Source organism: Cyprinus carpio, chromosome A10, assembly GCF_018340385.1.
Source record: "Cyprinus carpio isolate SPL01 chromosome A10, ASM1834038v1, whole genome shotgun sequence".
NCBI lineage: Eukaryota > Metazoa > Chordata > Actinopteri > Cypriniformes > Cyprinidae > Cyprinus > Cyprinus carpio.
The window spans coordinates 17,026,277-17,040,846 of record NC_056581.1 but is presented as its reverse complement, the minus strand read 5'-3'; the positions used below and the strand labels follow the sequence as shown (position 1 = coordinate 17,040,846).

Here is a 14,570-nt window from a genome sequence, read left to right as displayed (position 1 = left end):
ATTCTGCAATTTTGTTCCTAAAAAACACACAAATATAGACAAATTAAAGATTAATATTTCAGTTTCTGGAAGACTTCAGGAAGAATCATGGATCAGGACAGTTTTTTTTTTTATGTTTAAACTCTTAAAAATAATTATTTTGTCCTTGTGTGTGTTTATAAACTAATATAACAGCATATACAATCAGATCCTGTTTATTAAGACAGGATGAGAAGTTTTGTATGCACAAGACTGCATAACCATAAAATAATAGCCATAACTTTTCCTTTAGGATGAGCATGTAAACAGCCATTGTTGATTCCTCTGGACAGAGTACTGGACAGACTGTGCAAAGAACTGACTGTAATATGCATTTACACCTGAACACAAATCATTTTTAGTGACTCAGCACTGACAAGTACACACAGCTGTGAAATAAATTCACATGCTGCTTTCTCATATCTTATCAGCTTTCAGTGGTCATTCAGATAAACCCCTTACATTTGTTAACAACATCTCCACGTCAGCAGACAAGCATTTTGTTTAATATACAGCAGATACAGTATAAGAAACACACCATGGGTTTTAACATAGTCTTTTTATTGATAATACTGATAACATCTTAATACATTTCCTATAGCACACATTGAGAGAAAAAGAGGGAGAACACATTGGAAGAACAGATATGAATATTAATAAGAATTAGGAGAAACAAATATTTCAAAATAATTATTTTTTTCAGAACTGAATAAAATCCACATCTTCCCATTTTAGATTATATACAAAAAACTTGCAAAGTTGGAAGGCTGATGTTCAGATTTAAGCAAAAGATTACAAAAGACATTGGGAAAAAATGTGAATACTACAAATAGAAATCGACTTGATGTTGTAAGAGCTGCAACGCGTCACCAATAGAGAAACACAACACTGATTCACTCTTTCACATGTGTGTAACACACTCAGAGAAACTCAGACACACACCAGCTTCCTATTAGTGGCCTGATTAAAATATCATCACAAATCACTTCAACTATTTCAAGCTCATTATGTTTGGAGAAGAATCCAGTTGATAACAGATTAAAAACTCTTTTGGTGGTTATTATCTAAAAAACATTTAGGTTTCATTAACACAGTTTGTTAGTGCATTAAGATTGTGTTTCTGTGTTTAAGCAGAAAAGTGAGTGAATTCTTGGAAATCTTAACATTATGCAGTTTTGTCTAACTAGAACAGTGTGGTAAAGAGCGCCCCCTAAAGGATTAGACAGCATTTGAGCAAAGCACAATGAAGGTTGTTGATTAAATGGCATTGAACACAGACATAATTCGAGGTCCCTTTTGTAGACTGGCAGCCAAAGCACGATCCATTCCGTAATAAAACACATGCATAATGTGAACTAATGTGAACTAGTGTGACAGCGGCAAACACTGCGATTGACCCACACTAATAAACACACTGTTCATTATTTCACATTTTCTGTGGGTTCAACCAACACTGCTCAAACAACAAATGCCTTTACAAAAGCATGCCGTACAATCAGAATAGCTGTTTTACCATGATAGTCATCATCATCATCTTTAGACAAAAATAGTTATATGCACTTACAAAGCTTAAAAATAGATAGAATCACCAGCATTCAGTATAAAATAAACAGAATGAAACAAAAAAGTCACCAAAATGTATTATCGTGAAGTTGAAGTTCATGCAAATAGTTTCCACTGTTAAGATAAGTTAGCACTATGCAGCGGTAGTTTTACAAGATAGCTATTTGTTGATTTGTCTGCAATACTAAACACACATAAGAAAGGAATATCACCGGTTTGTCGACATGCAGACTGCTGTTTGCGGCGGATGTTGTATTTGTCACTATTTACATAGAGTTTGAAATTCTCAAATTGAGCTACAAAAATACGAGTCACATTTCAGATCGAAATTAAAGGAATAGTTCACCTATAAATTAAATTTTGTTGAAAATGGTCTCTTGCTCAGGCCATCCAAGATGTAGATGAGTTTCTTCATCAGAACGGATTTTGAGAAATTTGGCTTTACATCGCTTGCTCATTACTAGAGGCTCTGCAGTGAATGGGTGCCGTCAGAATGAGAGTCCAAACAGCTGATAAAAACATCACAATAATCCACACCACTCCACTCCATCAACATTTTGTGAAGCAAAAAGCTGTGCGTTTGCAAGAAACAAATCCATCAAGACATTTTAACTTTAAACTATTGCTTCTGGCTAAAATGCGAGTCCGTAATACATAATGGATTATGAAAAAGTGAAAAAGTCTATCTCCTGTTGTCCTCTCACATCAAAATCCACCAACATATTTGTTTAGAGCCGTTTTTGCTTGTAAATGGTACTCGATTTGCACATATTTGTCTCCTGATACAGTCAAAATGACTATTTCACTGGAAAAAACAATATTATGGATTGAAGACTCTATTTTGGCTGGAAACAAGGCTAGAAGTTAAAAACCTCTTGATGGATTTGTTAATTGATGGATTGGTGTCGTGCTGATTACTTGTGGATTATTGTGATGTTGTTATCAGCTGTTTGGACTCTCATTCTGACGGCACCCATTCACTGCAGAGGATCCATTGGTGAGCAAGTGATGTAATGCTGAATTTCTCCAAATCTGTTACAATGATGAAACTCATCTACATCTTGGATGACCTGAGGGTGAGTACATTTTCAGAAAATCTTCATTTTGGGTGATCTATTCCTTTAAAAGCAACATAAACACAACAAGTAGCCTCAACAAAGGTTGTGTGATTACAGAAATCTTTTGACAGGACGTCAAAAACGAACAGTACCAGTTGTTAGGAAGCCCCCTAATCTATCCACATAAGACTGTCTTCCAGTTCTGCTAGACAGAAAGACAACACTAACAAAAACATCCTTACAAATCCGCCAAAAATTCTCACTCTGTGTGTTATGGCTTTCAACACTTTAATATAGTGACGATGCTTTCACATTCAGGATATCAGTGTCATTGTATTGTAAAACCACACACATACACACGCACACACACACGCTTAAAAAATAAAATACTGCCATAATTACACCACATAAATGATATATAAAAAGTTCCTGCATGTACAGAACAAAAAAGAAAAAAAAAACGAATGAACTGTAGGTGCCTGAGTCGAGGTGAATCACAACGTTCCTGTGACCCCTTAAAATTCACAGGTTTCTTATCACCGTGGGATCCAGAATGGCTATTTAAATCTTGAACACACTTGGCCAGCGAACTTCCTGCTGCTTTACAATAAAGGCCCTTAAAAACAACATGCTGTACTCTCTCGAAACATCCTACTAGATCCCTAGAGAAAAAGAAGACAAGCTTCAACAGACATTCCTAGTCTCACATACCACCAAAACGCAAATAAAACCAGATCAGCGTTGATTGTCAATAAGAAGGACACATCAGCTGCTGGTCATCAAGGGCCAATACAGATACAGATAGAGATTATGCTCTGATTTAGAGACAGACAGCTCCTTTTGAAGGAATTCAACTTGGCAACCTGCAGATATACGAGGCCAATCTCAATGATGTGATGATGTCAGCTGCCTCCAAGAGATCTGATTGGTGATCTGATAATACGAACACTGATCACGGTGACAGAAAAACTGCGTGCCAACATATCCGTGAGAAAACTGACTACGAGTTTTGAATCTTAAAACCATGTGTGTGCTGCTGCTTTTAGATCGACTTCAGATTATTTGAACACCAAAAAATACTTAAAATCCATGCTTAAAAAAAAAAGTGTTTTAAAACAAAACATCAGTAATTTTACCATCAAATATACAATCTCAAGAACAACAGCAATACTTAGAATCCTGACCGAAGTAATAATCATATGTAATCAATAGTAGTAACAATAACAATAAATACAATGATAATAATAATGATGATATTTTTATTAAAACATGATCTACTGTATTTGGGAGTACCTGGGCACAGGGGGCATAAGGCCAGTGAAGACGAGCGCAAAGGCAATCGTGCGGGTTCTTATAACTCTAGAAGGGAACCTGGAGTCTATGATTGCTCTTGATGATTAATATATGCAGTGCTGCTCTTGCGTCGGGAGTGAGTCTTGGCATAGGAGTCGGAGGTGAGGGGGGTTCAGGACGCTGTGTTGAGAGCAGCCCAGCAGGTAGAGAGATAACTGTGGGTTTGCATGCAGGGGAGGACGGCTGTGTCCAGCGTTGGAAGGCTGGAGGTTTCGGAGCACTCCGACGCTGGACCTCTGCTGCCATTCTATCAGTCCTCCTTATCACTCGCATCTAATGTATCTGCTGCAGGGCCACTCTGAAATACACAAACACAGAAATGCTGTTTTTAATCAGCTCACACTGGAGTGAGTGTGTTCTAAAAATATTTAAAATATACATATATTTAAAAAAACTAAAAGAACAATTTAAATATCAATTTTCTGTTTTTATTAATGCTTATTAATTATATTAACAATTATAATATAATTAATATGAATTTATTCAAATTATTTATTTTAATTAATATAAATGACCTTAAACAAGGAATTTGTTGTATAAAATTATAATACGGTTTAAAAGTTTGAGGATGTTTTTAATGTTTTTAATGTTTCTGAAAGACTTTCTTTTTGAAAGTTTCTTATGTGTTATTTTAGTATAACTGAAATATTATTATAGTTTTTATTAATATTTTGAATTAATTATTATTTTATATTTTCTGTTTTATTTAAATTTTAGTTATTTAATTTAAAAATTTTTTTATATGTCTACATAATTTAATGTTTTGTTTATTTATTTCAGTTTTAGTTATTTTAGTATATCAAGTTAAACCAAATGAAAATGAGAAATGTTGCCTTGACAATAAGCTGAGATAAAAAAAGTTTATGTTTTTAATATTTTATCTTATTTCAGTTAATGTGTATTTTATTTCAGATAATGAAAATATTTTTATGGTTTTCATTTCAGTTAACTATAATTACCCAGAATCCATCTTGGCACCAACCAAAACTCTACTGTGAAACCGATTTGAATCCACACCAAAAGCTCTAGTGTGAAAATGAAAGTAAAAAGGTGCAGAAAATGGACAAATCCAAAGTGTCACCTTCACTGGAGAGGGGCAGCCGGTGCACCGGAGCAATGGAAATGAACGTTCTGCCATTTGGCGTCCCGACGGTGCCACACGCGGGTCTCCTCCGACTGGCTGCTGCGTGGCCGGCCCTGCCCATCCACAAACTGGGTCAGGCGGATGTAGGCGATGCAGGCGGCGTCTTCTCCGATCAGGTGCACGTGAGGGTTCAGGATGGTGGTGTGGATGGGCTTGCTGTTCTTAGAAAGCACTGCGGAGAACCAACAACACATGGAGAAAGATCATGTGCGTGGTGCTACTGATACTTCCTGTGATTTATACGACACATTAATGATTTAAATCATGCTAGTCTTTCTGCTTGAACACACTTACAGTTCTCAAAGTAGAATCTATGGAAGTCCATTCCCTCAACCAGGTTCCCCAAAGCCTCGGGTTCAAAGGAGGTCAGTCCAGGGTCACAGATTTTCCTGTTACAATGGTCCCATTGTGTATTATTATTCAGTACAATATAGTGTGTTTTGGGCCAAAGTGGTTTGTGTTTGCATGAAAGCATAAGGTAACATACGCATAGGCGTCAAAGTCCCCATTATTGATGGCTTCTATCAGCTGCTCCGTGATTTTAATGATCTCCTGTTTGCGTGCTGTAAGAGAAAACATGGACACAGGTGAATACACACATACCGTATGCTAAGTAGTCCCACTTTAGTTTAATCTTTTTTTCTTTACTCAAAATTATGACTATATAAAAAAAACAAAAACAAAAAAAAAAAACGTTTTACTTCAGGTATTGGAATATTTTAATCTTTTTTTTATTTATTTTTTTTTATTACAGAACAAAATAACAAGACAAGCTACAAACCCCCCACCCACCTCACCATGCATTCATACCACAACCACAATCATCCACACAGTGTTATGACAAAAAAGCAAAGTAAAACGAAGCACAAAGCAAACAAAGTTAATAACATAAGAAAATGAAAAATAAAATAAATCAATACTACTGGAATATTTTAATCTTTACGTTAAAAGACATTTGTGAATTAAAGACCCAATAAAATCAGAATGTAACTTTTGTGTCTATTAGTGGCTTAAAATGGACCAAAAAATAAACAAAATAATAAATAAAATAAAATAAAAATGGATAACTCATAGCCTTTATTAATCTTAGATAGGTGTCAGTAAACTTTTTTTTAAAAAATATAAATCTCTTATGCTGCATTTATTTGATAAAAATACAGTAAACAGTAATATTTTGAAATATTATTACAATTTAAAATAACTGTTTTCTATTTTAATGCATTTTAAAAAGCAATTTATTTCTGTGATCAAAGCTGAATTTTCAGCATCATTACTCCAGTCTTCAGTGTCACACGATCCTTCAGAAATCATTCTAATATGCTGATTTGCTGCTCAAGACACATTTCTTAAAAAGTTGTGCTATATATTTGTGGAAACATGATAAATTTTTTTCAGGATTCAGCATCCTTGCTGAATAAAAGGATGAATTTCTTTTGAAATCTTACTGACCCCAAACTTTTTAGCGCTAGTGCATGTTCCACCCCAACTTCCTGTCTCTACAGGAAATACATCGGCACAGGAAAGAAAATTGTGCATTCATGGATTTTTTTTAAAACTATAGACTGATAAAGCCAAAGCTAACTGTTCCTCTTTTTTTTTTTCGTAACATGAACAGACAAATTTCAACTTTAACCAAGAGTTAACGCTCTGAAACACTGGCAGAGGTCAGAAAGGTCGCGTCCTCCTGACTCCAGACCTGAGAGGCTGAGAGAGGTTTAACACACACCAGCTCCTGTGGACTTACCTAGCTTCTCAGTCATGATCTTCAGTCTAGACTCTCATCCATTCCTCCTCAATACTCTGACTGAACTCTCTCTTCTGATCAAGTTTGCACGCTCACACATGCACAGACTTCCAAAAACACTTTGCCTTCATCTAATCGACATCTCCACCAGTTTCCTCCTCCTCATCATCTTCTGTCTCTTCCTTGTTAACTGCATGGAGCTAGTTGAGCTATTCCTGGATCCTTAGATACGGCTTACTTCTCGTTTCCTCTCTCTCTCCCGCTCCCTCCCTTCACAGCTTCCTGCTCCACTTTAGAGGAGCTTAGTGGCCCCGACACGTCCTTCAGTTTCTCCTTGTCAATCTGACACCTCAGGTCTGATCTAAAGTCTCTGACTGTGGCTTCAGCTTTGATAAAAGTCCCACTTCCTCTAAGCGGATATGTACGGAAGTGCATCACAGTTCTGTCACAAACCAGACGCTGTTAATTTTATTTCAGATGCATAAATGCTGCATTTTTATCAGGAAAAACTGCCTCTTGCTACTTCCGTATGTCATATGTTGGTTACAGGGCCGTTATACTCACGGGGAAGTTCTTTTGCGTTCTTACCATTAAAGGGTCATGAACTGAGAAAACAAAATTCCCTTGATCTTGTGACATATAAGAGGTCATTGTAGTATAAAAACTTTCTGTAAATTTCAGAACTCAAAACATTCTCATTAGTCTAAATACAGCTTATATTGAAGCCAATCTGCTAAAATGACACTTTATGACGTGAAGTGGCTAAACCCCGCCTCCGCAGAAGTAGTTCAACACCTGCTTCTACATCACTGCCTGTTAAGCTCCACCCACAGATTTGCATATGTAGTACTGTGTAGGTAAATAATGCAAGAGGAAAACACAGAAACCAAATGGTTAAGTTGGCTCTGAAGAAAACTAAACACTGTGCAGTGCCAAGTTGTGCATTGCCTTCCTTCTGATCCTAACATTAGGAAAAAGTGGATGAACTTTATTTTTTAATGAATAAAGGCCTTTAAAGTCATTAAAGTGCAATGTGGACTTGACCTTATGCTAAAAGCACACACACTATATACTCACTCTGTACAGACACAGAGGGGGGCAGGGTTGGGGGGGAGGAGGTTTGGGGAGGGGGGACAGAGGTTCGAGAGGAAGGCGACTCCGTCTGAGGCTGCGGGACAGGTACGCGCCCCACACTGCTCACCAGATCTGTGAACCGGGCTGAGTGGATTGGGAAAGGGAGGAATGCATTAACCCACCATAAGAGAGAGAGATGGACAACATGTGAAGAGATGAAAAGGCAGCAACATCAGAGAAATAAGAAGATGCATGGGGCAGTCGTGTCTGATTGAACAGGAAATGCATCAATAACAAGGGTCAACGGTCCACACTTGCGCCAACAGATGGTGCATGAACAGGGTCCTACTGTACATTAAAAGTGCATGTTTTCCCTGTTAAACACCTAAGGAAATGAGTAATACTGTACATCATGTACATTCACTTTATAATTTTATCAGTGGCCTAGAAAAAACTGTTTTAATAGACATGGAGGGGGTCGGCTCATGGGGCCTGACATATTAATATCATACAGCTTAATATATCACATACTAGCTGAATACTACTCACTATATCTTAATAACTCCCCTGTTATTGGAAACTTGGTAAACAGCATAATACATTGTCCAAATTGCAAAGTAAGCACTGTCGCTCACAGCTTAATAATTACTTTATTATTAAATTGATCTGTTTAATACTTGAATACATTTAATATTAAATTAATAAATTAATAGTTAATATTATTAAGTGTTAAACTAAATGATTATGTCAAATTATTAAGCTAATTTGTTAATTAATAATGAGCTAATTATTAGTTTAATTGAATAAACTGAATTATTAATTATTAAACCATTAAAATGAATATATATTACAAAGTAACTACTTTAATGACAAACGTATTGCAGGACATTATTAACTTATTCAATTAAGTTACTTTATTTAAAACTTACATTTAAGAATAAAATATTAAATTAGTTATAAAGTCAATTAAAATATATTATTAATATTATTATTTTTAAATTAAGTTGCTTTAACACTTTAAAATAAAAATTATATAAAATATAAAACTTTTACAAATTAGAAATAATTAAATTAAAACTGATCATTAATATTATTATTATTAATTATTCAATTATTAACATTAACAATTTATACAAACTTATCACAAAAACATTTCAACAAATTGTTTTAAGTCATTATTTAATAAAGTTACTTAGATACTTTAGTATTAAATTAATAATTGAAATATACTGTTATTAATATTTATTAAAATTAATAACTCAATTAATTAAAATGGATCATTAATATTATTATTAATTATTGAATTACTGAAATTAATAATTCATTGTCAAAAACTAATTACTTTAATGACAAAAACAAAACTACATAATGTGCTAGCCAAAAACATTCACGGCACTGTGCATGAGCGCCTGTGCTTAGGTCTGCAGGGGGCGCTATACTCACTCTGCATGATGGGGGTCTGTGGAGGGGATTGTGTGGAGTGGGCAGCTGCTTCACTATCAGGCGCTGCCGGGGGCCCCGAGCCCCTACGGGTGCAGCCCAGGATGTCGGTCAGCTTGGTGGCTGTTTACACATGAGGGTGGGGGGGGGGTAATGATGACTGATGGTGGGAGCAAGATGACAGAGATTTATCCAAACTGGGTGTTGGTTAGCTTGGTGGGTGTTTGCAGAGCAGAAGCAGCGCGTGACAGAGATTTATCTGAGAGCGTTCACAAACGCAGAGGCTGCGCGGCAGAGCGTTGCAGGAGCAGAGCAGAGCAGCAGTGCTGCGATCGTTTTCGGCGCTGGGTCCTATTTTTGCTGCGCTGCTGACGCTCAGTTAAAGGAAGTACACCTTTGATGGTACCAAAATAAATAGGATTTCACACAAAAAAGTGCTCTAAATGCACAAAAGAAGCACATCTAATGTGTTTAATAAGAACTGGAGTATGTTAGGAAAGAAAAATTAATATTAAAAATATGGGATAAAGTGACAATGATCATGGGCAAAATACACATGTGACACGAAAAACAAAGTAATTTCCCCAAAATTTGCATTAATGATATCTACTGTGTTTTTAGCAAATTCCATTAAAAATGTATGATATTTAAATTCACATATTTTTCTATTTTTTTATTATTAATATATAAAATCTGTCAAAGTACTTACAGTTCTATCCAAAAATAAACTTTTTGGCCGAAATATAAAAACAACTTTAAATAATTTATACTGCTAGTTTAGCCTTAGAGATTTATTTATTATTAGTAGTAGTAGTCGTATTCTTATAACTAGGCCTATATATTGACAGAAGAACGGATGTTCAGCAGCTCTTTGCAGATGGTAAGTAATCATTTTATAGTGTTTTTGATGCTTTTCACTGGCACCACGGCAAACAACTCAATATAGATTGCCTAGCACACTACTATAATGATCTGTGGCTTAGTTTGCTAATTTACACTGTCTCCGTTGTTTTGTCGTATACATTTATGAATTATTTATAAGCCAGGATTGTCGGTAATGTAATTTGATGTGTCAGATATTCTGTTTCAAACAGAAAAGAGGTGGAGGTAATAGCTAATATAATAAATATAACTCGGATATATATATACATTTTCCTCTAATACCTGGAATGTTCAGCAGAAAACATGTGTTGGCTACATAAAACCAATGTGGTGAAATTGTAGAATTATTGTTCTTTTCAAGAAAAAACAAAATTGATTCAATTGGAACCAATTGACAGTAGCTACTCTGTCCAAAAAATGCCGGTGTGAAAGCAAAATCGCGCGCTGCTTCCGCTCTGCCTACCTGCTGCTAATGCGCTGCTTCTGCTCTGCTGCAGCTTGCGGTGTGAACCCGGCCTTATGCGTCTCAAAGTGATGTGTGCATGCCATTCCATTAACAGCCATAGGTGGGCAGCACACGCAACAACAGCAGGGAGTTGATCAGTAAGAGAAAGTGGTTTTTAATTGAAGGGTTTTTTTTTTTTTAAGATTAGCCAAAACCCTCTCCTGCTAGGCTTCAGGAAAACCATGCTTTCACTGCACTTGAATGGACTTCTCTGTTAAAGGCATACTTCAGTCATTTGTCCACATTTATTATTGGTTAAAGAGCATGTTCACCCAAAAGAAAAATTCTGTTATTATTTACACACCCTTATGTCACTCTCCGAGTCAAATTTATTTCTTTTTTTCTGCTGTTTTGGTTCCCATTGACTTCCACTGTATTTTTTGTTCATTTAATGAACCAAAACTATGTGGCTACCAGCATTCTTCAAAATGTCTTATTTTCCGTCATACAAAAAGTCAATCTGAACCAAAAATGTTTGGTTACCCACATTCTTCAAAATATCCTTCGTCTTCCGCAGAAGAAAGAAACGGTTTGGAATAACATTCAACAAATGACTGAATTTTCATTTTGGGGTGAACTATCCAGTAATTAATATTGACAGCTCATGTTTGAAATGGGTATTGCAGTCCAAATTCAAAATATCAGAGAGTTGTTCCCCTTAACAGTCTGTTATTAGCCAAATCAACCCATTCACACTTGTAAGTCACCTCAAGAAGAGCAAAAACTCAAGGGAAGCTGGTTATTTTTTTAGGGATTTAGGGCTGATCAATGCCGTGCAGCCAGGCCAAACCAAACGAGTGCAGACCAGACTTACAGAAGATGGCAGGGACGGAACCCGGAGGTGATTGGCTGACTTCAGATGGGGCTTTAACTGAACTGCTATATAGGCTTTTCCCTATTGAGTGGGAAGGAAATGGTGGGAAGAGACTGGAAAGATGAGACTGAGAATGAAGGACATGCAAAGATGGAACATGGCACAGTATTTAACCTATTATTGAGGCTGAGAGATTTACATGGAAGGGTGGTAAACCGTCCCGCCCACTTCTGTCACTTTAGAGCACGACACTTCCACACAACGAAATAAGTGCAAGTTGAACCTACATTAACCCGTGTGAATAAAACACACACATACGCAGAGCCTTAGCCCACTTCTCTCACATTTCTAGTGGTCCTACAGATAAAAATACACTGAAGGTGTCCTGAAACACGTGTCCCAGAAGAGCAGGATGGCAAAGCGCAGAATTAAGCCAACACTTCTTACGAACCTTACAAAGAAAGTCAAAAGGCCACAACATATATATATAAAATAAATAATAAAAAATATTTTTAATTGGTGTTCTTTTTTATATTTTTTATTACTATTGTTATTATTTTTCAAAAAGCAATAAGCCATGTGAGGCAGCATAACATAGTGATTTTACTATGATTAATGGGGTTTTAGTTATAACATGAAGCAAAGCAAGTTCCATCACACAATATACACTACTGTTCAGAAGTTTGGGGTTGTACGATTTTTAAAGGAGTCATGCCTTTTTTTTTGTACTGTTCTCTAGGTCCAATTATTATGTTATCAAAATTTTTACATCAAAAAACAATTTAGACTTAATAGGCTATTTTCTGTCCTGTTTTCTTCGATATAAGCTGTTTTTAGACTAACAAGAAAGTTCTGAAACTTACAGGATGTTTTCACAGTACAATGACCTCTTATATGTATATATACCTATATACCTGTATATATACCTACAGTATATATATATATATATATATATATATATACGTCAAAAGATCAAGGGGATTTTGATTTCTCAGTTCATGACCCCCTTTAAGAGGTCTCTTAAAGATCAATCGCTTATATGTCAAAAGATCAAGGGGATTTAAAATAACTGTTTTCTATTTGAATATATTTTAATAATTTTACAGTCTTCAGTATCACATGATCGTTCAGAAATCATTCTAATATGCTGATTAACTGCTCAGGAAACATTTCTGATTATTATCAGTGTTGAAAACGGTTGTACTACTAAATATGTTTGTGGAATCCATGATACATTTTCTTTAAGGATTCTTTGGTGAATAGAAAGTTGAAAAAAAAACAGCATTTATTTGAAAACATTTGTAACATTATACCTTATTTTTCAGTCACTTTTGATCAATTTAATGCATCCTCGCTGAATAAACGTATTAATTTATTTTTTTAAAAATATTACTGCAATTAAATTTTTGAGCAATACTGTATTTCTGAGTGACACAGGATGCTGAAGAAGAAAAAATACACTTGATTTTATCCATCAGCAATTAACTGGATTGTGAAAAGTGTTCTTATAGGGCTTGGTGATGTCTTCAGAACTGGAAAGTCCTTGGTAAAATCACCACAGATCACACTGTTAAAAAAAAATGCAACAAAAACAGAAGCCGCTCACCTTTGACATCTTCATCCTCAATGGTGGTGTTGCTGCTGTCTGAAGATTCCTGCAAGACAGACAAAAGCAGTCATTGTCTGACCTCACACCTTCACTAACACACACACCAACAAAACATTTATTCAACAAACAGCGACTAACTCCAATAAAGCACGACCAGTACTACCACTGAGACAGATGGGATAATCATCATCACAAATGAAGTCATACATATTCCACTTCTAGTGACTGACATTGCCAACAGTAGTGTTGACAGTCGCGGGCTCTAGATCCATCCTGACAGGAAGAGAAGGTTTAATCTCAGGCTCAGCCACCTGGTGAGGCTATAACACAGTCATTCAATGAAACCCAACTCCTGTGTTGTGCATCTCCACGTCTCTTCCCCAGATGGCAGCATTGAGAACACAGCTGCAGTCGCCTGCACCCTCCCCTCTGTATATGCATGTAACCACCCACACACACACACACACACACACACACACACACACACACACACACACACACACACACAAAGGCATTTAGTAGTTTGATTTTTGGTTTTTACCTTTTGCAAATGCAAATGACTGAGCCCCCGTCTGCTCGTATTTCTCTCTACAGGTTCCCGTGGGCGAGTTATCAGCCCACCGCAGGCACCTTGAGGGTCTGAGCCACAGACAAACGGACTGTCAGACGTCAGCCAGCTGTGGCCATGCATATGGGGACGGGAGGCCAGAGAGGGAGAGGAGCATCATGGAGGCAGGATAGGAAACATTTTTGATCTGAATCAAGTCTGATTGGATGATTTCAAACAGTGGTCTTTAATAAGGCAGAAATCAATAACAGTATGAAATATTTGTTTAAAAATTTAATAAACAGTCTTAATTTCAGTTAAAGTTTTAGTAATTTTGTTGCATGTTTCTGTATTTTTTAGTAGGCTTTTTTTTCAGTTTTATTTTGGTAAATCGAGTTTAACTAAATTAAAATGAGAAGAGTTGTCTTGACTATTAGCTGAAATATATAGTTTTTTTATATTTTATTTTATTTTATTTCAGGTAATGTTCATTTTATTTCACGTAATGAAATTTTTATTTTATTTTTTAGTTTCATTTTAAGTTTTAATTAACTATACACTCAGAAAAAAGGTACAAAAGCTGTCACTGGGGTAGTACACTTTTGTACCTTTTAGGTACTACTATGTACACTTTAGGTACTTATATTATCTTTAAGGTACCAATATGGACTCTTTAGGTACAAAGGTGTGCCTTTTAAAAAGGTACCGCCCCAGTGACAGCTTTTGTACCTTTTTTTCTGAGATTGATAACCCTTATTTTAATATAATACATTTATTTAGCTATGAAAATAGCAAAATAATATTTTTAAAATAATAATA

The 14,570-nt window shown here is 35.8% G+C and overlaps 1 protein-coding gene across 50 annotated transcripts in view; it reads right to left on the bottom strand.

Moving 5' to 3' along the window:
* Positions 1-562: 562 nt before the first annotated feature.
* Positions 563-14,570, bottom strand: part of LOC109062978 (calcium/calmodulin-dependent protein kinase type II subunit beta) — a 62,657-nt gene continuing 48,649 nt past the window's right edge. For 24 of the 50 annotated variants that reach the window (XM_042765487.1, XM_042765477.1, XM_042765481.1 and 21 more), the window contains 7 exons: positions 13,202-13,250; positions 11,596-11,676; positions 9,398-9,517; positions 5,624-5,699; positions 5,431-5,525; positions 5,074-5,308; positions 563-4,290 (listed from right to left, as the gene is read on the bottom strand). In XM_042765487.1, the coding sequence (XP_042621421.1) occupies positions 5,076-5,308; positions 5,431-5,525; positions 5,624-5,699; positions 9,398-9,517; positions 11,596-11,676; positions 13,202-13,250 (654 nt within the window). In that variant the 3' untranslated portion in view covers positions 563-4,290; positions 5,074-5,075. The remainder of the gene's footprint in view (positions 4,291-5,073; positions 5,309-5,430; positions 5,526-5,623; positions 5,700-9,397; positions 9,518-11,595; positions 11,677-13,201; positions 13,251-14,570) is intronic. The other 26 variants (XM_042765513.1, XM_042765506.1, XM_042765518.1 and 23 more) reach the window with 2 other exon arrangements.